This window comes from Colletotrichum gloeosporioides, assembly GCF_011800055.1.
Source record: "Colletotrichum gloeosporioides strain Lc1 chromosome Unknown consensus_99, whole genome shotgun sequence".
In the NCBI taxonomy this organism is placed as follows: Eukaryota; Fungi; Ascomycota; class Sordariomycetes; order Glomerellales; family Glomerellaceae; genus Colletotrichum; species Colletotrichum gloeosporioides.
Window position 1 is genome coordinate 356,691 of NW_025544744.1, and position 24,058 is coordinate 380,748.

Genomic DNA, 24,058 nt, shown 5'->3' on the forward strand with positions numbered 1-24,058 from the left:
CGTAGTTTTGATATGAATGATGGGCAACCGCAGCGTTCCCTCAGAAGGATGGCAAACAGCGTGGTGGCCTATATGAAGTTTTCCGCCAGACGGGATTAGCGCGTCGTGGTGGTGCAGATTCTGCGCAACGGAGAGCGTTTTCTCCCATCATCTGTGCATTTTAAACGGAGAATTCAGCTGGGGGGTGACATGCAGGACCCAGTATGTGGTTTAAACGCATGCGTGGCCTGGTGTTTTGTCCCCTCTCTAGGCATGCATGGTCCTGGTATCCAGGGTTGCTCAAGATCAAGGCTACCGATAACGAAAGGTTCGGCGGCGGTGGGCTGTTTTTTCTCAGACACAGTTCGCCCCGGAAGGTCGCATGGTTGATTCCGTCGAAAACTATACCATCAGACCCATGAAATCCACGGATACCATGCGTCCTGGCCTCAATCGTCATGTTGCATTGACTTGAGACCCCAGCCACGCTCCTGGCGGTGAGTTGGTTCGGTGGATGTTAACGCTAGACGAATGGTGGCCCTGGTTTTCATGTTGATGTTTGTTTCACACTGAGTATTCTAGAAAAGTCTCATTCTAGTTCAATTATCGGAAGAACTAAGACCGAATGATTTGGTATGATGAATGGTATGATGAATGGTACGAAGCAGTGGTGACGCAGGTAGCTGGTCCCTCCTTTGGCTGAATTGCATAGTCAGCCGAGGCTCGAAAAACGTCTGAATGCCGCGATGGGCAGAGATAGGACATCAACGCATCCGACGATGGTTACACCTACAAAACCTGAGCTGAAACCGTCTTCGGTTCAATGCTTCCCTTTTCTTCAATGAAATGGGTCCCCAAAGCTCAGGGCTTGCTGATTTTCAAGATTCCCATCTTAATTTTAGCCAGGAATACTACTACAACAGTTCAGAGATCGCGCATAGAACTTGCTTGACCCATCTACGCATTTTATACCTGCGTTTGATTTTGCATACCTCAAATTTCTACCTGACATAAACTGAGAAGCTCCACCTGACATTCAGTAGGCGCTTTATTCGTGAACTCCGCATCTTTTTTGTTAACTCGAGTTAAAAGCCAGTGTTTCTGGTACTTGCTTTTAGGCTGGCGCGGATATTGTTCGAGCCTTTTTCTCGACATGTATGGTGTTCAATTCCCCAGCTCACACTCTTTTTCCAATCCCCTGTAACTTACTAAACATTTCAACATTTGTCTTTGTTGCGAATGAGAAGTGATTTCTTTCGCAATCGACCCTCACCAAACTTCTGCCTATTCCTACGTCGAGTATAGCCAGATTTTGTCATCGAAGCTTTCGGTTTCGATGCACCATTGATCTGTCTGTATTTTAGACAGCGAATCAGCCGTGCCGTTGCAAGCTACTGACATGAACTGGACCTTTGCACAGCTGAGAACGGTGCTGCAAAGTAAAGCATTGAATGTGGCACTAGTCTTGAAAAAGGCATACCCTGAATTTCAATTCCCACCAAAACGCACATTAAGCTCGTCAACATCTTCAAGAATCCCATGAGGAATGCGAGCAAATGAAACCATCAGAGCCTTTACTGCAAAGAGCGTCTAAATTCACCAATGGTTTGAAAGGTGCCGATTTCGTATGCACAAGTCTTTTCCGCCTTTGAAAATAGTTGTTTAAATAATTATGTATGTGTAGAGTCCGGAATCAGTCCATCGACTGATCCAGGGTAGAAGAGGGATTCTGAGTCGCCCCATGAGTACTATGAGCTGCGCAAATGTCCATCAAGATATGTATCAAGGGCGCCTTCGAGAATGTTTTCATGAAAAAGAAATAAAGTAAATCGGGAAGGGACACTAACTCATCTCGGTGTACTCTGAGCATTCGGCGAGAAATGACGTCTAGTTTCATATCTTTTTGAAGAGCTTGAGCTGTAAAATCTCAAAGCTCACAACGTCCTTGCGGTATCTCATCAATGTTATGAGGAAATTCATTCATGAAGCTTTCTTGTTTTTATTTTTGCCGGAGACAGGATGTTTGAAGCATACGCTTCAATTTCAAGCGTGACAAGCAACACCAAAGACTCGCTCCTACATCCAACTATGCAATATTCTCTTACTTCTAGGCAAGCTGGAACCGTCCACGAGTATAAAGTAAGGGAACAGGGCTTGTATTAGACGAGACCCGTATGTGTAGCCTAGCAAAGCTCATGAAACGACTGACAGTCGCTGATACTCCATGAAAGAGCTTCCAGGGTAAGTCTAAACTATCAGAATTGGCTAACGACATTTGGAAACCTTGTTGTACTCCCCCTGGCAGAGCAAGATCAAAGCCGCTATGGGTTTACTCATTTTACTGGGATATCTGATGACAGAGTTTGCGACATCTTCAGCAATCACAGGCCGAGACACGAGGCAGCCTTGCTTGTTCACAACAAATCGCAAGACGATTGAAGCATGTAAACTTGGCGGGAGGAATGTGCGTGATGGAACTTCCCGCCCGTCCGTGGTCCCACGGTCAGCGTTGTCCTGCAAACAGATATTATACTGAAATCATATTGTTCTTTTTCATGTGATAGCACAAATAATGTGGCGGACATCTCGAAACCTAGTAGAAGTCTAAAAGAAATAATCCGACATGTTCACACCGTAGTGATAGCTTCTGGGCGCCGAAGTCTGGTCAGCCTATCATTTGATGCATATTTGAAGAACGATTGACAGGACTTCGCTGGAGCCCATCCATTGCAGGAACTCCCGCATGATCAAGATGTTCTCTCAGATCAATGTTGTTCGCTCCTCGTCTTGAGCCGGTGACTCCACTCGTTCATGTTACCAAAATGCCAATTGTGTATATAGAGACGGTGAAGCAAGGTCTTATACAGTGTGTCGACACAAGCGCGATTTAGGCCGGAACAACTCTTGAAAAGACTTTCAGAATTGAGATTCGTCTTGATTGTTTTCAATCTTATATCTCCCGAAATCAGTGGTTCAAACGGAAGAACGGACAATGGCTAAGGAAGAGGTATTTGAGAAAGTCAGGTTGAAGCTCCAATGGTCAGAGTCTAGTGACCAATGCGACGAACCAGAGTTGCACTGTGACACCTTCAAGAAAGTGACACGATGAAGATCGAACGATGCACTTGAAACGAATGGCAATATTGTCAGACATAGGTGTACCAAGTAGACACCGACATGGCCAGCTTTTGGGAAAATTTGACCATATAGCCTTTGAACGAGTGATTTGGGGCAATCTGATATTCGTCATTGACCCTCATGGACAAAAAACCATCTGCTTCAGCGGGAAATACAGCAAGATTGGCTATTTTGAAAGGTAGACTAGTGGTTTAGGTTGGCGCATCCCTCAGAATTCCATACGTTTGCAAGAAAAGTGAGCACTGTCGAACCAGCAAGGAGGAAAGTCTCAAGAAGGTGGAGTGAATGCCCAACAGCTGATCCAATGCATTAGACATGCTGATAGATCCCGATGTTATTTATCGAAATAATGCTATATTTTCGTCGAGCAATTTTGAACACGCGAGTGTTCAGTCCAGGCTTCAAGCATGACCGCAACCAGAAAAAAGGCATTGACGAAGGCGATGTTATCCTCAACCGCAACAACTTCGAGGTAGGCGGATTTTCTATGGGGCTTCCTGATACGTAATACCCGCGGAGCCGATATCACCAAGCTGAACCAGCGCACGAGAAAATGTCCAAACCAAGCTCTAGAACAGACGTTACGCAGGCGTTTGGAGGGTTCGCCATCGCAGTACTGAGTCTTGGAGCATCATGTTCGGTGGGGGAAAGGCCAAGTTGATGACGCTTTGTCATGGCGTATTCAGCGTGCTAGCGCTTGAATTGTGGCCAAAAATCCCGTAACAAACGCGGCCTGGGTTGTTCCTGTCCGTGCCAGACATCCGCCCAAGGTGGCGGTCTCATTCACCATCACAAAGTCTGGTTTCAATATGAACCCAAAATATTTTACACCACACGCTGACCGCTTATATGTGGTTGTAATTCTTCTTGATCTTGATGGATTGCACGTTCTCACATACTTCGGGGGGCTTTGGTGCCTGTCGGGGCAACAAATTGAGCTTCACCCAAGATCTGTTGAAAGAACATAAGTCTTAGAATACATCGTCAGAGCAAAGGCAAGGCGCAAACAATCGGTGCTATCTATCAATGCATAACGAGGGACGCTTGCGTCTCGACTTTTGATGGCCTTGGTGAATTGAGAACTTGTCGCGGAACGATTTTTTCTTCTTGGCAGTCGTAGTCTGACACAGCGATGCCGCCGTTTTGGCAAATGACGAGGCGAATGAATGAATGTTGGCTCCAGATTCGGAACGGTTGGCGAGACTGACAGTATGGAACACCCGAGGCCGGGCAGGATTGATGCATTCAACTAAATCGAACAAGTGGTCAAGCGTTACATTACCAGCATGTGAAGCCCTGATTATAACGAAGCTGGCGGATACTGAACGACGTGTGATGGGCATCGATCCACTCAGAATAGACCCAACGAACCGGAACAATTAATCCATCAAACTGAGACTATTCCCAGTATTAAATAGTCACATCCACAAGGGTCGCGATTTGAGTAGGTCGATCGGAACGAGGGTATCCGGATCAGTCCAGGGGCCGGGTGCCGACAGGACCCACACGGAAACCGGCCACGGGTCCGCACGCCCCACAATGTCCCGGCCCCCGGCCAAGAAAAAAGGGCGCTCAGCCCAAGCTTCGAACCTTCGACCCCTAAGAAGTTTCCATGCAAAACGTAGGTGCCCGCAGCCATACCGCCAACTCATACATCACATATAAAATTCACCAGATCACTTCAAACCTAGCCAATTAGCCGAGTGCAAGCCGTTCGAGTGTCGAACAGACAGGTCCGAGGGCCGAAGCTCCTGTTTGATCGAACGCAGCCCTGAAGATGGGTTTATTCGTCCATTTGGCGTTGAAGAGACTGCCGCGATTCAGAACAAGAGGTTTTTGTTTGCCAGTCACTTCAGGTCGAATTTGTAGCTGAACGCATGAGCGACAGGCCAAGTGTGTAATATGCAATCTCGCTGCGGATTACAGAGTTACTCGCCGATCCTGGGGCTGACCGTGAGACCCGGTTCCGGGAAGATGGTCGTTGGACGGGCTAGTACTGTCACGGGCTACGTGTGATTGGCGCGTAGCGGGGCATACCATCTGCCCAGGATGGTACGGGTCTCTGATTGGCCACAAGACAACACAGTGGCACACAGGACAATGCTCCCACGCTTTCACTGTCTGTCATCGCTACCACATGATTAGTCGGTGCTACTCAGCCAAGCCAATCGCGCCGCTTTGGCCAGGCAAAAGTTATCGAAGACCCTCGCAGTTATCATTATGAGTGCGATCAACGAAAAGTCGTACACGCGACTGCGACAACTTGCACGCATTTAGTGCACTTGCAGACCGTCAAATTGAAGCATCGCACCAGCTTCCCGTCAAACTACAAGGATGCAATGGTCTGTGCTGGAGCAGAGGCAGACTGTGAGCTTCTGGCATCTTTTCTGCCCACATCTTTACTACCTCAACGCACTTGCAATCGGCTTTCCTGGTTGGTGCTGCTTGAAAAGCCCTCCAACCCAACATATCGCGCCCGGATACACGAATCCACCGATGGCGAACCCGGCGAGGCTGATGAGCATGCCGCAACACGAGTGCCGATCCCCTGGAAGCCGAGCTCCGACGCAAGCTGTGGTCCCCACTTGACGAGCATGACGAGGAACCTCTCGCTCCAAGTTGGTGTTGCACCCCCTCTCCCTTCGGATCAATTGAGTCGGACGGTCGAAAGATTTGTCGAGTACTGCGAATCGGATTGATCAGGGTTGATTGATGCTGCGTTTTGCTGGGTTGATGGGATCGGTCGGCCGTGTTGACGTTGGAATCATCATCTACCTTGTCGGGGCAACTGGGATGGTCGCAATCGCGCAGCCGCCTATGTCGATCCCGGAGTTGACATGCTTGGACCGATAAGGCTGGGCGGGACCGCGCTGGAAAGATGGCCTTCCCCGCCACAACCTCCTTCATATCGAACAACCCGCCCAACTCTAACAATGTCGTCGCAAACACTAAGAAGCTGAGTCGCTCCCTATGTTCAGCAAGCCATTGCAGCATAGTCTGGTGCGAGAAGGGACAAACGGGCTAACTTTCAACCAGAATAGGTCGGCAACATATCCTCTTCCGTGAAACCTTCCTCGTCAGGAACCAACGAATTCTCCCTGCGCGCGAAAACCCAAGATGCACTTGTACTACGTAGACCGGTCGAGACAGTTCCCCGCCTCTTTCTCCATCAAACACCCCCAACCGAAGTCAGATACTGCTGGGCGCGAGGTCTTCTCAAGCCCTGACGTCCATGCACACACACACTGGAAGGTCCTGAGTTGAGTTGGCTGGCCTTGGGTGTAATAAGCACTGCCATAGCCAGCAAAAAAAAAGAAACATACAACACCGGGCATTCGCCGGTCGTCACCGACCCGACTACTACTCCAGCCCTCATTGGCTTATCTATGGGAGAGCGGACGGGATCCCGAGTTTTCCAATGGGTATGGTCGTATGTGATAGGCACTGTCTGCGAGGGTATAGATAAAGGATGACATTGCGGTGACTTCAATCAGGCTTGAAGCCGACGAGCTCGACTGGGAGGCTGGCAGCGGCATCGACGGTACCTGCTCCACGAGACATGCACCGATATCGCCAGGCTGATTTCTGTCCATCGATGTGTTATGATGACCGGCGCATTCATTTAGAGAGGATGGTAAGGTCGGGACGAGAGGGTGTAGGAATGCCGTCTTCAAGCGTGATGTCAAGCTTGGGGGTCCAGGCCAAGGCCAGGCATCTGAGATCACCATCGTAGTTCCAACAACCAGCGAGAAGCTGCGGACATGCCGTGCAGGCGGCGGCGGCGGCATTATGCCAATTTGTTGCTGGCTTTACGATCCAGAACCTCTGCGTAGCCTCTGATGGTGGACTCTGACCGCAATCGTGTGCATCGTGTGCAAGCAGATGCAAACGCTGCCTTCACGTCTAAGAGGCTAAGCCATGATGCACCGCCCGTCGACGCTACCCTCCACGAGCTGCGACCACACTATCGCCTGTCCGTCCGAAGTTGCTCACGTCCAACTGCCGCCTACATGTGACCACAAATCCTTCCGCCCCGAGACTTTTCTCCCCAAGGATGTAATTATTGGCCCCAGGAGCAAAAGGCGGGCAGGGCGTGACGATGCATATTATGCAAGGCCGGTGTGCAGGTGCGCGTAGCCAAAGTTGCATCGAGTGCCTTCACCTACAAATTAACACACAGGCCGTTATGCATGCACTTTACAGGTAATGTTCGTCGGCGATGCACAGCAGGCGAGGACGGTCCTGGTGGGCCGGCCTACTAACACTCTTCATCACGATATGCTGCATGGACGCATGTTGCAGCAGGCTCATGCATGTAAATGGTTCAGTACTCTACGTGATTTATTACATCGTGTCCCGGCAGACTGACTCACCTTAGTCATCCACGCTCAAACGCAGGTCCTGTTGTGAGGCACGAACCTACTTGCGGGGTTGAAGATGCCCCGCGACCGGGACCTACCCGCTGCATTGCTGCATGCGCATGCGTCAGCGGCAGTCAAATCATCCATAGGGAGTTGCTACTATGAGCAAGGTATGCTACTAGGAGCGGTGCTTCTATGAGCGATGGGGTGCTTCCAAGAGCAAGAGATGCTGCCAAGAGCAAGAGATGCTGCCAAGAGCGAGATGCTTCCAAGAGCGAGATGCTTCCAAGAGCGAGATGCTTCTAAGAGCAAGGGATGCTTCCAAGGGCGAGAGGACTTTGCTACACACGGTGACACCGAAACCCAATAATTCATCCATCAGAGTCAGAGAACCCAGATGCTTGATTGAAAAAGGAAAAGAAGGGACCATCAACAGCGAAGCCACTCTTCTTATACACAAAAATTGAGAGTGGAAGCCAGCGCCTTGCCAACGCAAGCTGTGGTGCATACAGAACCTGACAGTTCGGGGTTTTCCATCTGGTGAAGGCAAAGGGTGGAGGGGGGAGGGTGCGGACCCGACGAACGGGCTGTCTGCCGGCATCACACTACCGCAGCTTCCCGTTGACGGACGTCAGCGGTGAACATGTTCATGCCATGGATGCTTGCGACGAACATGTTCGCGCGCGGGATGCGGCTTGAACCAGTATGCAGGAACCCTTCGGCGGTGTGCCCACCGCTCCAGCTCCGTGGAAATCGGGACCTGGATTGAGGGCATCGCAAGAAGCATCGAGCAAACAGCCGGCTGCCTTAAAGCTAGAGAGGTCGGACTGTTTGAGACGCTCGTCTCTCCCTCTTGCGCACCCGTACACACGTCCACACGAGCACGCAAGCCCGTTGTCTCCGAACACAAGCTCTCAAGCGCAAGCGTTGTGCCATGTGCAAACATACCCAGGTAACTATGACCTACGTAGCAAGAAAATCCTCCAAATGGCACCGACGATTGACTGATTGATGCCAGCGTCCCGGCGCACGCGCAATCTGCGGCACGCCCATCTCCTATTACCAAGACAACCTCAAGAACCGCCGCCGCTTCCGCTTCCGACTCTGCCCTGCGACAGAGCGCGAAGTCATCGACGCCGTCATCCAGCGCGGCAAGCTCGAGCCGCCTTCCCGCCGCTGGATTCTTCAGCTCGCGGCCAGTTGCGGCATTCGGTTCTCGGCGGAGGACAAACCCCGTGGCGGGGTCAGGGCCGGGGCCGAGCCCAAGACCAAGGTCCACGCTCCGTACATCGACCGAGTCCTCGAGGACAAGTTCACCAACAAGGTCGAAACGATCCTCAAGCTTGCCGTCAAGAAGGGCAGCATCACCACTCCTCCTGCCGTCCACCCATCTGGACCTACTGCCGCAGTCAAGCAGCTCCATCCCAGCACCATCGCAGCCACCAGTGTTACGATCGGTATCGAAGCGAGCACCAACGCTGATGCAATGACGATGGATCGAAGCTCGGGTTCGCAGGAGGGCTTTGTCGAACAGGTAGAAGAGACAGGTTCGAACGTTCGGGAGAAGAGGAAGCAGAAGAGGAAGGTCGCAAGACGAGGACGTCACGATGCGATTGATGCGCTTGTTGACGACATTTGGGAGAAGATGTGTCTGTAGCCGTCAGCCTAGACAAGTTCGGCCGTCTCGCCTGCGCGGCGATTCGCTCAACGTATGCGCCTTGCCTGAGATTAATGCTTAATCAACTCGGTTCTTGTGACCACTAGCTTCCATTGTGCAGTGTTCTCGTGTTCCATGTAGAGCAGGATCCAATGATTGCTCGCGGGGCCTCCAGCTAAGCCATCGGCTTGTTGAAACTAGAGTCAGCCTCAACTGGGACCAGCGTGAACCCGATGCAGAACGGTCTCGAAGCAGAGGGCGGCGACAAGGCCGAGGCTGGGCGTGGGGTGCGATCATGGCAAGAATTGTCGGAGTTTCGGGGCGGAGGTAGGATTGTGACACGCCGGTCTTGCCGCAGCGAAGGAGGATGGGGGAGGGCGAAGGTAGGGACCAGTCCGTGTCGTCGTTCGATGGTATGTGCCTGGAAATGCGGCTCGTAGTGCGAGCACATCCATTTCGGGGCCTGTGGAGGATGCAGTCGATGTCCAGGGTACGTGATGGAGGACTGACGCACAATCGGGGTCGTGCGAGGGCGCAGCTCGCTGTAGATTCCCCTGAGCCGCAGGGGATGCGCTGGCGAGAGGAGGGATCAATGAGCCTTGTTTCGAGTTTGAAGTCTACCGGGTGGTGTCTCGTGCTGGATTGACAACGATTTTGGAGCTTTAAGAGGAGAGTATCGTGGCAGGAGGGTGTCGTGATCGTCGTCGGGGAGAGAGGGCGCCGGGGCGCGGGAGGCATCGTCGCAGACGAGGGTAGCAGTTGGCATATGGTGTCGAGGCAGATAAACTGACCGGAAGGACTGTCAGTCGTAGATGGGATGGAAGAATGGGTGAATGCCAGGTTTGGCCAACCTGTAATAGAGGCAGCGATGTCAAAGGGTCGAGTGCCTCTGCAGGAAGACAGCTGGAGCACTCGAAAACCATGCTCCTGCAAGGGGGTACAGTACCCGATTCGTCACTGTCTTATGTCAGCACCAGCTGCACTGCCACCCGCTGCTGTCGCGTCTGCTTTCCCAATGCGCCTGGCTCAGACTTTGAGCGGGGTCCAAAGCTGTGGCGGTGTGCCCAATCAGAGAGCCGTACCATCCGCAGAAGATGGTACGGACCCTCAAGCGCCAATCACAGCTGCCCATGACCTGGTGCGAGCACGGTCAGCAGCCACGCCAATCCGATGTCATGGTCTCGATCGCAGCCACCCTCAAAGACCGCTGCCATCTGATGATGCACGGCATTCTGTGTTGCGCTTGCATCGAAACCGGATGCAAGCTGTGTAGCCATGAATGCTTGCTGTCGCCATCCTCCCAATTGATGACGACGACACCCCAAGACGCGATGCGATGGGATAGAAAGCTCGGACGGCCCGCTGCACCGGGCGAGAACGCGTGAGGCCCAAGATTGAGAGTTTGCAGCCAATGACCTGGCCTGCCTGGGCAACGTCTTGCGCAGGAGACATCAACAAGACTCAGCAAACATGGTGCGGCCGCCTCGACGGCGCGACTCGTCAAGTCCCCTGGCGACAAGGTGCATAGTGAGGCTGAGGATAGTGGCTTGCAGGAAAAGTCCCCAATTTCGTGGGGACTTTTTCAGCATAGGAAACTCCTGCGTGGGTGGTACCTGCCCAGGACAGCTTGGGGTGAGTCATGATGGTTGGGGTGCACGCCTTCAAGTCTGTCCGGTTCATGGTCTGGAAGGCATCAAGGTTCTGCACTTGCCCTGGACCTTTTGTTACGTTAATGACATCCAATTGCTGCTACGACTGTAGCACCGCGAAAGCTCCCACCTGAAGTCTTTGGTGGTTCCTGTACAATTACCCCGCCCCCACCACGGCCCTACCTACCAACAGATACCGTAGGTAGCGTCCCTCCAACCTCCACTTCCCGCCAAAAAGGTCGTCCGTCATACCCTGACCTTCAGCCGTGTCGTCTCGTCTTGAACTCCTCAGGTGCTCACTACCTTGATTGACTACCGAGCACTCAATCAAACATCTTCCATCGACACCTTGGGAAATCCAGACCCGATTAGCCTGGTTCGATCAGCGCCGACGGGCGCGTCGGCATCCCAGCCCCACCCGCAGACTGCACCTGTGCCACGGCGTAGAGGGGAGGCCCTGAAAGGTCACCAACATCCTGCCCACCCGCCAGTGACCTTGTCAAACTCTGCGCAACGAAGTCAAGTCCCTGCATAACAGCCGCATCGGAATGAACAACCGCCCAATGATCCTCGGCCACTCTTGAGGGTCCAAGGAAGAAGGCGATCCGTTCCAAAACCCGCCAATCGGGGACTCGGATACGATCAAGGGAAACACAATCAATAGTCCAAGACGGAACCGTCAAGACCACTTTAGCGATGACCCTAAGTCACAAGAGCCTACCTTTGGGCCCCCCGTCCGGATTGATCGAAGGACCGACCAGCGAATATGCAGTGATGTCTCCCCACATGAAGACATGCAAGGACAGCAAGGTCACAGTGGCCAGTCGATGTCCTCTTTCTTTGGCAGTTGAACGGTTGACTGGTATGGAGCTTCGGAGCATGGGCCGGAGCTTGGGCCAGAGCATGCAGGTACAGACAATGAGGTCACAGTGTGGCGTTTGGGATGATGAGGCGGCCCTGTGGCGGTGCGGGGGTGGAACGGTCAAATGGGCGCTTCTACCACCACCAACTGCTCTCGCGCGCCTCCAGGTGGTCCCATACGCTCGTAACACACTCAATACGAAAATTCGACAGGAATAAAGACCTTTCAGATGCCAAGGTGGGAGGAAATGCAGATGGCTGGTTGGCTGTGGTCAAATACCCTCCCCTCCCTGAGTCCCTGCATCCGTTTTGTTTGTTGGAGCACCAGGCAGGATCAGGGGAGGGGACCGCGGCGGCTGGCTTTACCTAAGGGCAGACGCACGTTTTCTGGCGCTGAATGCTTAGCGCTGGAGTGGGACCTGGCTGGTAGGGAGGTGCTGCCGACCTGGGCCCACCCGACAGCACTGCCTTAGACCCTGAGGTTAGTGCCCTGAAGCACGGGCTGCCACCCACTGATCTGCAGGATATGGCCCGGGTGGGGGTTCTTATCTGCATGCGGCCCAGCGACGATGGCCCGTTGATGAACTTCGCTAGACATCACAACAGAACCGCCTGACGGGTAGGGCCCAGACCACTTGACGTATCCTCTGGCAGCCCTCAGCCGAATGTTGTGGTATCTTCGCGAGCCGTCTGCCATGCAGACCAGGGCTGGCAGAACCCAGCAGACGGGAGAAGGTTCCAGCCAGTCAAAGGCGGCAACGACAAACGGACGCCATCCATCCATGAATCCCAACAACACCACCACCACCAGCCTTCACCTTCCGCTCTTCCTCCCTCCCCAGAGCCACCGCAGCCTCTCAATGCTTCATCCAGACGGATGAGACACGCAGAAATGCCTCGACAGACGGACCTCTCCCACCTGAGCTCGCTGCCAAGCAACATCAGCGACGAACAGTACCAAGCATTCGTCAACGCAAACAAGGAGCTTATCACGAACAAGTTCTTGCTCACGCGCGATGATTTCGACTGTTCGTTCAAGACCCTCTCCCTCTTCCTCTCCCCCTGCGACTCTCGCCCTTCCTCTTCCATGGCTGACATGTTACTGACATGTTACAGTGAGGAGCACCCGGTCGGAGCCTCGTGGACGTCTCCCGGGTCAGCCCCTGAACGCAGCGACAAGCCTCCGAGAAGTGAGACGGTCCGCGCCGACGCGACGACCGGTCACCGCTGCCCCCGCGAGCAAGAGAACCGCCGGACGACGAAATACCACATATGTTGATTTGGTTGACGAGGAGGAAGAGGGTGGAGAAGAAGAGGAGGAGCAGGAGGAGGAAGAGCAGGAGGAGGAGATACTGGAAGAGGAGGAAGAGGAGGAGGAGGAACTGGAGCAAGACGTCCCTGAGACCATGGTTAACAAGGAGAGAGTGCGCGTTGCCATTCGCAACTTTGTCGTGTCTTCCGAGAGCACGGCTCGTGCGGAGGTGGAAATGCGCCTGGCTCTATACGAAATGCTCCGGCACGGCGTCGAAGACGTTGATCCTGAGCCGGAGGTGGTCGCCGGCCCCAGCCGCCATCGACCCCAGGCCACCAAGTCGACACCAGCCAAGTCAACACCAGCCAAGTCAACACCAGCCAAGTCCTCACCGGCCAAGTCGACACCAACCAAGGCCAAGCCCAAGACAACCAAGAAGACAGTCAAGGGCAAGGGCAAGGGCAGGATGACAGCCCGGGCGACCAGGGAGCGGGACATTGATGACCTGATGAACCTGTTCTAGAGCAACAATGAGAACGAGACCTGTATGGGTGGTTGTCGTTCAGCAGGTAGTGCAGCCATTAATCCATCATGCTAGTTAGTAGTGCGATTCGAAAAGACATTAGCTGCAGGAATCCCAAGGCCCAGCTGTTCGTTGCCATATTGGACATGCATGCAAGGTGATGATGCAGTCTGCCGTCCTTTGTCTCTCCCACCACCACCACCCTAACCACCACAATGACCCCGCAAACGCAACTAGCAAACGTCCACCATCCCTCTCTCTCCTCTCCTTTTACCTTCTCATCTCCCAAGACCCCTTCTCCTCCATGCTGCCTTGATCCAAGTGCTGCAGTCACAATGTCCGCTTCAAAGAAGCAGACCTTCCGCGACATCGACCTCGTCACCCTCGTCGGCTCCAGCAGCATCCAGATCCGCTGGGGGCCCGCCGACATTATGGCCATCGAGGCACACCTCGCCCGCCACCGCCTCCATCTGGGCAACTACGGCACGCTCTACTTTTTCGAGATCCTCAACCTGCTCCTCGCTCGCGACGGCCTGAGCAACGAAGCCGACCCCGAGGCCACCCTCATCATCTCTCCCAAGGTGAAGTCCTCCCTCCAGTACCGCCTCAAGAAGCTCGCCAAAGAGGGCCACGTGGAGCTCGCCCGCGGTCTGCAGAACCAGCATACGGCGCGCTGGGAGGCGTACACTAGTTCCTGGGCCAAACCGGGATGGGATGGTTGCAAACAGGCGCCGCTGCAACTCCCGCCGACGCCGCCGCGGGATGTTGATGATGAGGATGAGGATGAGCCGATGCCCTTCCCCCTTGTCGAAGACGCAGAAGAAGTCGTCGCGCCCCTTGTCCAGACACTGTCATCCCCGCCTGCGACTCCGCGCCTCCGCCCCCAGCAGGCCGCCAGCGAGCCCTGGCTCGACGTCGCGGGTTTCGGGTCCCAGCCCACGCTGGAGGAGAACCTGGCCGCGTTCGAGATGCCCTCATCGACTGCCGCTGCTCTTTTCGGTCTTCCCGCTTCACCACCGCCGCCGCTCCCACCGCGAACCTGGGAGCAGCAGCAGCAGCATCGCCAGTGCCGAGCACTACCACAGACTCCGCCGCGCTCGTCCGCCATCGCGGTGGTAGACAACTCCCCTCCTGCAGTCGTTGCCGCCACCCCGGCCAGTCCGCTCAGTGACCGGTACGTGGCTATGGTGAGAGCAGCCGAGCAGCGTGAGCGTCACCGAACGCCGTTTCCCCGTCCTCCTCCTTCTCCTTCTCCTCCTCCTCCGCCGCCGCCACAGCAGCAGCAGCAATTGCTGCTCCGCCACGAAGAAGAAGACGAGAGGCCCCGAGTACAACAAGACGATCTCATGCCCCCTAGAACCCAAACCCGAGCCCGAACTCAAACACGTCCGCGCATGGTTGGCGCCGCCCCATTCACCCTCTTCAGTGACCAGGCCAAGATCTACATCAAGATGCACCGGTGTGCCCTGGTCGTGCTCCTGCTAACGGCTGGGGTCGCGGGCAGCAGGATGAGCGAGGATAAGAGGGAGGAGCTGGTGGAGGAGGTCAGGCAGCGCATGAGAATGCTTGCGGTGGCCAATGCTGGGATCGAGCGGCGGTTGGCGGCCATCTCGTTGGTGCTTGCTTCGCCTCAGGATGGCAGCACGGCGATCCGGAATCTGTATCGTGTTGCTGGGGTTGAGTATGCTGGATGACCTGTGTGTGTGTATTCGTGCTTCACCGCGCGTGGATGGACTCGAACGTTTTTGTAAAGCTAGAAGGGAAGTAGTTGGAATGTGACAAGTCTCGTTGGCTAGGAAAACCAGCTTCTAATAACACCTGGCACCTTACCCAGCGCGCCGCCATCGCTCCGCCGCCCGGGTACCTGCCGCCACCGCCGCTGCCACCAGAACAACCTCTCACGCATGTAGGGATCCTCCCGGTCGTCTTCCATGTTCCACCTGCTCCAGACCAGGCCCTCAGGTGTGCGGCCGCCCTCATCCTCGCTCTCGATTTCGTCGACGCCGGCCATAAAGTTGACTTGCCTCATCTTGGTCGCAAGGTTGCATTCTTCATACTCCGTCCGGATCCACTGGTGGGCGAACTCCATGTCGACGGCGATGACTGGCCACCCGGGAAAGGTCGCTGCAGGCCCAGACACGGTGCTATTGGTGTTGCTGCTGCCACCGCCGCTGCCAGGGTCGATGGGCGGCGACTGGCGTGCGACCACGTCGCGGAGCACGAGGACTGCCGAGCGAGCCCGGTCCCGCATGTCAGCCAGGCGCGCGAGGGCGATGGTGCGTAGGAACGGGGCGGCGCGATGTATCCGTGCGATGCCGTATTGAGGGGGTTTGTCGAGGAGTGAGCGCATCCCTTCGTCGGGCGCCACGTTCGGGGGTATCGGGTCGGGCACGACGGCGACGGTTTGATTGACACGCGCGATTATGTCTGAGAGCAGGGCGTAAGCTTCGTCGAGGACGGCAGCGTAGAGAACCAGCACTTGCTCCCGAGGGACCCTGGCGTATCCGTGGTCGTGGTGGCCGGGCGCGGCCTCTCCGGGAATGTCGAGATTGACCGTCACAAGTGGCCTCCTGGCCATTTTCAAGAGGCTCTGATGGGTGTTGTTGATCCTGTCCTGTCCATTTGAATCGGTTGGCGGGGTAGAGGACGAGAGGCCTGGCTGCGGCGGTGTAGGCGTATGCAAAGGCGACCGCCGCTCGCTTCGTGCGACCATGTACGCCGCCCATGCTGAGCTGAAGGATTGCGGAACGTCAGCATCCTCGGCCAGTCTGGACCAGTTAGGCCTGACAAGGGTGGCGGGTGTGGTATCCGGTGATTCGTACTTGGCCGAGACTGTGACGTCGGGTTCGCGTTTTCGGACCTCGACGAGCTCCAGCAGGCGCGAGCTCGAAGCGAGGAACACGTCCGAAGACCAGTTCTTGGGAAAGGCTCGGATCTTGCCGTTGAGAATCGTGAGACGGGAGAGGACCCTGGAGACCTGTTCCTGAAGAGCGGCGAGGGATGGGGCGGTCTTGTCGCCATCTTCCACATTGTCATCGGCGGAGCTGGAGCGAGGGTCGGCGGTGCTACCTGAGTTGCGTCTCAGGTCCCAGATAACGTCAGGGAGAACAAGTCGCAGGTCGGACAGGAAGTACTCCTCTGGCACAAAGTGGCCGGCCGAGTTGCACGCGAAGGCGGGGGGTTCCGGGGCATATCGGCCTGCTAGCTCGTGCAACGACCCGGCGGCGAAGCCGAGAGACAGGATCCTCGGCACAGAAGCGTAGCGGACAAGGTTTGCGGAGTAGAGGGCGAGTAGATCGAGGTGGCGAACAGGAGGAGAGGGAGAGGCGTGTGTGTGGCCGCCTTGAGATGGGCGCTCTCGAGCGAGTGGCAGGTGTGGGAGAGCACGAAGTAGGGCAGCCAGACCGACTACCAAGGCAGCGCATGCTGCGACACGCAGGGGTATCGAGCGCAGTCGGGTCAAGTTCCCGAACCAGCGCAGGTAAGAGGTCAAGGGCCAGAGAAGGCGCTGCTGCAGGGTTTGGGCTCGGCTTCGGTGGATGACGGATGGTTGAAGGCGGTTGAGAATGACGTCGTGTTCGGTTGGGTAAAGCTTGACGAGACCGAGGTGAACGAGGCAGTTGTACTCTGGAGCAGCTGGCGATGCCGATATGGGGGCTAGGCTTCTCCCGAAGGACCCTGAAGAACAGCGCCGCCTCTTAACTGGCAAAGCAGTTGTGTCGCCATCATCGCCATCGTCATCATCGTTGAGGGAGTCATCGGCTTGGTGTATTTTCGAGCGGCTGGTGCCCGGACGACGTCTCTTCAACTCGGGATGTTGCGTCTCCGCCTCTTTTAGCGAGGATGCTGGTGGCGAGTCTTGCAGGCAGCATCCCCCATTGTGGACAGATTCGGAATCTGGAGACAGAAGCATGCAGCGGATGGAGCCTTGGCACCCGATGGCGTCTCCGAGTCCAATGTTCGCAATCGTGTTCGGTTCTCGCGAGGTATTGCGATCGGTATCGTCTCGGCCGTCGAAATGTAGGCTGATCGTCTCGGAGAGGGAAGGCCAGCCGGAGTGGAAGCAGAGTCGGAGGGTCTGAGGCTCGTGGCCTGGTCGCTGGATGGACAGTTGAAGGGCGGCGAAAGAGTCATTGTTGCTGTTGCTATTGCCGCGTTTGCTTGGGGCGCTGTTCGTGGTCATTTTCAGGAGCAGCAGATGTTCGGTGTCTGGTCGAGTGCCTCCGGGTCAGAGAAGACGACGAGGTTGGCCGAGGATGCCATGAGTACGAGAGGTGTAAGTGCCATGTCGAGTGGGAGGCTGGGGTGTAACGCGAGAGCGAGGGAGGGTTGGTTCTTCATTGTCGCGGCGAGAAGCAGAAGACAATCACCATCCGAAGTCATTGTTGATCGCATTGTGATTGCAGCAGCGGACCCACTCGCGATTCAAGCCACAGATGGGAAGCCAAAGAAAAGAGCCAGAGGAAGCAAGCCGTATGGGGGACGCCACAAGGACGGATCCACCACACTTTAAGCCACATAGAGAAACCAGCCACACATGAGGCGCACCGTTGTTCAATTTCAGCCACACAGCTACGGGTACCGTACCATCTCTCCACCATCACTTCAACCGCGACGATCCACTGCAATCCATCCTTGTCTATCTAAGGTAACTTGCTCGCCTTCTTGGCCTTACATCCGCCAAGCCATATGACTCCAGCGCCGCCGCATTTCCGCCCAATTCGCCATTCTCCGCTGTGCAAGCTTCCGCATGGGCCCTGTTCTTGCGTTCACATCCCCATCACACCTTCCAAGCCGGCTTTTCCTTCGACCGCACCTGAAGCGTGGGTCCCGGCGCCGGCTTGCTCTTCCACATGGGCCCTTTCCGAGGCTCTGGCCCCTTCGGGCGGTCGTTCACTTGGGCGGGGATGGCGGATGACGCTGGGGTGTTTGTGCGCCTGGCATGCTTCTGGGTCGCTGGCCTGTTGAGGCTGTCGTCAACTAGGGCGGATGCTGCCAGGGTAACCGGTGTCTCGTCGCTGTTGTTGAACTGAGCCATGGCGCTGTCGCGGTTCTGCTGTCGTGCTGCAGCCTTGTTCTGTTTGTGGCGCGCGTACCACTGTCGATACCACCGTCTCATCTCCTTGTTGTCGGCCATCTCCTGAGCCAACTCCTCCGGGGTCAGTTCCTCCGGCTGTTGCGCCGACACCTCATCCTCTGCGGGGAACCCGCCGGGAACAGTACCTCCGGTAAAGGCATTGTTAGCCCCCGCGACAGTGAACTTTGCTCGGTCTGCGGTCGCGGCTGGCGTTTCCGAGTGTTGTCCCGCGAAATTGGAGTAGGCATAGCCAGGAACGGTGGAAAGACCGGAGGTCTTGCCGGCAACCGCACCAGTCTGCCACAAGCTTGGAGATGAGGACGACGCCGGAGGAAAGCCACCCTCGACGTGATAACCCCCGAAAACACTCCGAATACCCGAGACGATGGAGGCCGTCGCATCACGGTTTGAAGCTGCGGCTGGAGCTTCCGAGCGTCGTCCCGCTAATACTGAAGAGAAGCGGCCAGGATCATTGGGAAGAACAGAGACAGAGTCGGCTGTTGTAAGAAGCACCTCTTGGCTTGGGAGTATGGCTGGTGCTCCTGACTGTTGTTCCGCAGAAGCTGCATGCGAAGAGCTGGGAACATCGGGAAGGACAGAGGCATCCTCGACCGCCGCATCAGCCACCTCTTCGACGTCCGGGGCCGCGGCTGCTCCGCCATTTCCAACTGTCTTGTCGAGGGAATTGCGCCACTTGGTGAGTAGGCCGAGATGCGCGGCCAGCTTCCTGTCGCCCTCCTCAAACCACTCCTGCGGTACGCGCACTTTGTCGTCGTTGACGTCCTTGATCAGGTGGTTCTTCTTGGCGAAGGCGAGGTTCAATTTGAAAGATTCGCTGTTGGCCGTCTTGACGTAGTGCTGCGGCGCGTCCTCGCCCTTGTCCTTGATGGTTTGCTGTAGGATGGCGGCGAAACGCTGCAGTTGGTAACAGCGTTGGACGTTCGCGTCGGTCGAGCGGTCGATGATGACCGTCTGGCGAGACGGAGAGCTTCCCTCCATGATTTTCGGCTGCGATGCTGTCTCTGCGCTTGCGATCGGTGTGACGGTTCGTCAGATGTATTGAGAGAGAGACTTAGGCGCTAGAAAGAAAAGGGAGTGACAGACGACTTATGAGCGGGGTTTCTGCGGAATATTCGTTTGAGCCTTCCATCGCCTTCGGGTGCTGCCTTTCCATCTTCCGTCTCATTCTTTGTGCCTTGTCATTTTCTACGGTCACCAGAAAGATGTGATGCATCAGAATCGGCGAGACATGATGCATGGGGACGCCTTTGTCTGTGCATAAGCTGTCTTGGATTCAATGACAGCTCTGAAAAAGCCTGAAACCACTGCTCGCCCGCCTCACTTCCCTCGCCTGACGAACCAATTTCAGATCAGTTACAAACTGTCAGCCCCAACTGCATGTCATATAGGACGGGGCCAGTCACCTTAGCGAGGAAACCCCTGAAACCCAAAGTCCCATCGCGTCGCAAGCCACGAGCCATGACCCTGATATCAGTCTTTGAGAATTTGTAGAGCAGATGGGAGTTGCTAATCTGAAGAACATCATTTGGGATAGAATGATGGTGAAGCTCAGACGACAATCAGACAGAGGATGTGCAGCTCTTCTGGCTTGCTCGCGTCATGGGTCACCGCTCATCTATATGAACCAAGAACATATTGTGCTTTGCAACTTCTGGGGGGGCACTTGAGAACATTCGCGCTGCCTTGGTCTATCAATCAACCTTTCCAAATTTGTCTCCCAGTCTTCTCAAGCCCCTGGCATAGGTTCCCCGCAACCATGGCACGTCAGGCCGATCCAGATCTCATGGCGAGATACATGAAAGCTCTGCAGAGACGTACAGAGGGCGACACACATCAAGATCATGCAGCTGAGACTCCCCAGCAACCTCGGTCCCCGGCTTGTCCCCTGAGACCTCAGTCCAAGGAGCCACTTCTGCATTCACAGTCCCAGGAACGTCCTGATTTAGATACCGCTGTGATCAGCAGGCCTCAACCAGAAGTGCCTGTCCCAACTTACTCACACGTAGCGCACTCTCCGCCGACGTCCCACGGTGCCCTCCCGGCTGCCACGCCGGTCGCTGTGACGAACAACTACGTGAACGGAGATATGAACATCCACCAAGAAGATCAGCACAACTACCAAGCCGATGGTAAGAGACACAACACCACCAATGCCGACGATGCAACCGGCCGTCCCGGCTTGCTCGGTAGACTTGGCGACTTTGCTGGCTTCCTTCTTCGCCATTGGCGGATGACTATTTCTGCAGTCCTCCTCTGCCTGCTGTCTCCAGCCAACCGCAAGCTGTGCCTGAATGAGGAGTACCGCCTCATCGCCCGGAACATCCCCCGCGTCGCCGACCTCTGCGCGGGTTTTCCGTCTTCGACCGCGGTTCTAGAAGACGCCGCGTTCCCGCCTTTTTGTCGGACATTCCCCGCCATCAAGAGCTCACATGTCTCGACCTCCGTGGCCGCCATCGCCCGAGAGATCGTTGTCTTGGGCGACATGGAGCTCGCCGACGTGGCCAAGGGCGACGGTGTCTGGAAGAACGTCTTCACCGACACGCACCGAATCGACCGGAACCTCAGGAGAACCAACGAGGCCTACGAGAAGCAGCGGACCACAACCTACAGAGCGCTCCACCGTCTCAACAGGCGCATCAAGATCGAGATTGCGAGGATGGAGGAACCCGTGAGCGGCTGGTATGCTTGGACTCCGGACTGGCTGGTCGTTCTTTGGACCGGCCGCAGGGACCAGGCTGTGACCTTGAACCTCCTGGACGAGCTTGAGAGCCTCGCGATGGATGCACGGGCGCAGCGCAAGGCGCACTGGGATGATCTTCATGCCAGCGGACTCGGCGCTGGAGACTTCGACGCTGTTGTGGGGGATCTTCGCAGCTTTGCGACTGACATTGCTGTCGAGAAGAAGTCGCTTGCAGTCCGTGGCGATGCGGATGGCAATCACGATGGTGATGATGAAGATGTGGAGAAGAGAAGAGCCGCCGCTGAGTCGAGTGAGGCTGGTGTTTGCATGGTGCGCCAGGTGATGCTGGACGTCTCTGCGGCGCACTCGGCCTTTCTTGTGAGCCTTGACAGGGTGAGTCTGGCGTTTCTACTCGGTCGATCCATCCTTGTCTCACTTAGTTTCTGTTTTGTCTTGTTTCTGTTAGTCTTTGATCGTCGCAATGTCTCCGGACAGAAAACTTTGAGGTTTCAGACCCAACTGACGAAGAGCTCAGGAGATACATCACCTCGGAGAACTCATTGAGATGACAGTACCGACGCTCCGGGGCAAGGCGCGAGACGCATATGGAAAGCGAGAAGGTATGTTGCTTGTGCTACGTCAAGTTCAGGAAGAGACGGAGTCTTGGTTCAGGGTCATGCCCGCCTGGGAATGTGCGGATAAGTGAGTAGTGAACGATAGCGGCTGCGATGCGACATGCTTATTTCCTTGGGTTTGTGTTTGGCGTGTTCTACTTTTCGCATTTCCAGTCAAATTGGTCATATCTCTCAAATTTCTCAAATTCTATAATCCCTAGAGCTTCCTCCCCAATAGAAACATTCCTTTTTTTTGTTTTAGATGCAGTTCACGCCGGATAGTCAAAGAATGATGCGCGTTCAAAGCTGCAGTACTCTTGGGTGGCTGGGAGTGAACCGGTGATGCTTTCACACATCTTTGTCATCGCATTTATACTTGTGACTGACATTTCGTTTCAGGGCCATCCTCACTTCGTCCAGAAATCTCTCTTTATTTCCAACCTTTGGATGTGCGTTCTGTCATGTTCTCGAAACCTCTGGGGATATCTGACTTGCTTATTGTCTTGTTGGTTTCAAAAACCACTTGACGCTGCAGGCCATATGTTTATAAGAGAATTGCCTGCTCGTACTACATCGGGAGTGTTTCTTCTGAAGTTCTGATTATTCGAACCACAAGTTCATTATGTCGAGACCTTTCCACCCTTCGTTAAACGACAGCCTCGCAGGCCCAGACGTACGAACTCGGTACAAAGCAAGACTGTCAGCACAGAACCCAACAGCTTCAGGAGGAGCTTGTGCATCTGGCGATGGAGGGTCGTTTCCGGAAAGGATGATCGGGAAATCGTGGACCCCTGTTGGCGCCGTGGTCATTGCCCTATTGGCGTTTACCTTCTGGCCTCGGACCCCGTCACCCAAGCCAGTGCCAGTGCCTGCGAAGAACGAGAAGGGGGAGAGTAAGACAGATCACCATCCACTCAGACATCTACGGTCAGCAGCTAACCAAATGCATGATGAACAGTGTCCAAGGAGATCGCCGACATCTGCGCCATCGAGGCAGCCGTCGTATCTCACGTGCCCTCACACGAACAACCACCGACCTTCTTTGAGCTCCTCGGCCTCGATCCCTACAGCCACCCCTTCAGTCCGCCCGGGTCCAGCACACAACGGGGCGCCGCCGGGGCCGCCAAGGCTGCCGCTGCGGAAAAGCTGATCAAGGACGCCTGGCTGCGACTTGTGGAGGACGTAGACAAGACGTACATCACGGTCGAAATCATCGGGGAGCGGGGTGCGAGAGAGAGCACCGAGTCTGGAGTCACCCAATTCATCAGCTACAAGGATGTGCGTTCGAAGGTCAAGCTTGAACGTCTCTCGGCGGACATGGAAGCGCTGAGAAGACTTTATAACCAGGTGGCTCAGCTTTTGATGGACCCCGGATTCCGTAGCACGTACATACATTACTTTATGCCTGGAGAGCAGCTCTACAAGTCTGAGATCAAGAAGGACCTTCAGCAGGGATGGGTGCACAACCGGAGAGCCAAGGTGGGTGAGGTTTGCGGATGGGATGAGGGAGACGGACAAAAGTAGAGTTTGGAGACATGAAGCAATAACGCAGCGAGCGTTGGGTGGTGGAACTGGCGGCATCATTCACGGGGAAGTTATTTTAGTTATTTTTTGGTTTTTGGTTTTACCTCTTTCTTCTTTTCATGCTTTTTGCAGCATATCCGATAGAACGTTGCAGTTACCAATGTCTCTCCACGCTTGGCCTGTGTATTCATTCCATGACGATGGAGTCTCTCCCGCGCAAGCTTCGCCATCAGGTGTGGGACCTACCGTAGTCCTGAGAATACCTCAACTGTTACACAACTCAGCCGCTGGCTACCTTGAAGACTCCGCGCCAACGTACAGGCAGCATTCCAAGCGCCTTGCGAGTTCATCTGCCGCCATCATATCAGCAATACAGACGAAGACAAACAACTGCTTCATGCCAAGCAGGCAAACCACATGCCCTTCACCCCGTCTCACACGATTACCGGAGTTCCTCAACCTAGCGACTTTTTCTTCCTCATCTGAGAGTGAGGACGCCAACGTTGCCGAGTCCAAGGCAAAGACTTACTTGGACAAGCCCACTGTTACATTGACGATGCGTTTGTTCGCAATGCCATTGCTTTGTGACCTGCGTGCCCGGTGGCGAGCAGCTCCGGCAAAAGTCACGACTCGTTTTCGAGATCTTGGCGAAGTAGCAAGATTACGGGCGACATCAGACCTCGTAGGACGGTCGCAATTCCTCAGGCCATGACGCTCTCTTG

General features: G+C 55.1%; 6 protein-coding genes across 6 annotated transcripts; 4 read left to right on the top strand and 2 right to left on the bottom strand.

Moving 5' to 3' along the window:
- Positions 1 to 8,436: 8,436 nt before the first annotated feature.
- GCG54_00015278 (uncharacterized protein) lies at positions 8,437 to 9,135 on the top strand (the record flags this gene model as incomplete). Its single annotated transcript, XM_045415088.1, has 2 exons — positions 8,437 to 8,445; positions 8,497 to 9,135. The coding sequence occupies 2 exons, from the start codon at positions 8,437 to 8,439 to the stop codon at positions 9,133 to 9,135; spliced, it is 648 nt and encodes a 215-aa protein (XP_045257457.1).
- Positions 9,136 to 12,537: 3,402 nt separating this feature from the next.
- GCG54_00015279 (uncharacterized protein) lies at positions 12,538 to 13,420 on the top strand (the record flags this gene model as incomplete). Its single annotated transcript, XM_045415089.1, has 2 exons — positions 12,538 to 12,673; positions 12,762 to 13,420. The coding sequence occupies 2 exons, from the start codon at positions 12,538 to 12,540 to the stop codon at positions 13,418 to 13,420; spliced, it is 795 nt and encodes a 264-aa protein (XP_045257458.1).
- A 335-nt stretch (positions 13,421 to 13,755) lies between these two features.
- GCG54_00015280 (uncharacterized protein) lies at positions 13,756 to 15,114 on the top strand (the record flags this gene model as incomplete). The annotated part of the gene is made up of 1 exon (XM_045415090.1): positions 13,756 to 15,114. One exon carries the CDS (start codon positions 13,756 to 13,758, stop codon positions 15,112 to 15,114), a length of 1,359 nt encoding a protein of 452 aa, XP_045257459.1.
- A 98-nt stretch (positions 15,115 to 15,212) lies between these two features.
- On the bottom strand, positions 15,213 to 17,603 carry GCG54_00015281 (uncharacterized protein; the record flags this gene model as incomplete). The annotated part of the gene is made up of 1 exon (XM_045415091.1): positions 15,213 to 17,603. One exon carries the CDS (start codon positions 17,601 to 17,603, stop codon positions 15,213 to 15,215), a length of 2,391 nt encoding a protein of 796 aa, XP_045257460.1.
- Positions 17,604 to 18,200: 597 nt separating this feature from the next.
- GCG54_00015282 (uncharacterized protein) lies at positions 18,201 to 19,496 on the bottom strand (the record flags this gene model as incomplete). Its single annotated transcript, XM_045415092.1, has 1 exon — positions 18,201 to 19,496. One exon carries the CDS (start codon positions 19,494 to 19,496, stop codon positions 18,201 to 18,203), a length of 1,296 nt encoding a protein of 431 aa, XP_045257461.1.
- A 778-nt stretch (positions 19,497 to 20,274) lies between these two features.
- GCG54_00015283 (uncharacterized protein) lies at positions 20,275 to 23,336 on the top strand (the record flags this gene model as incomplete). Its single annotated transcript, XM_045415093.1, has 4 exons — positions 20,275 to 21,591; positions 21,734 to 21,900; positions 22,407 to 22,705; positions 22,771 to 23,336. 4 exons carry the CDS (start codon positions 20,275 to 20,277, stop codon positions 23,334 to 23,336), a joined length of 2,349 nt encoding a protein of 782 aa, XP_045257462.1.
- Positions 23,337 to 24,058: the final 722 nt, after the last annotated feature.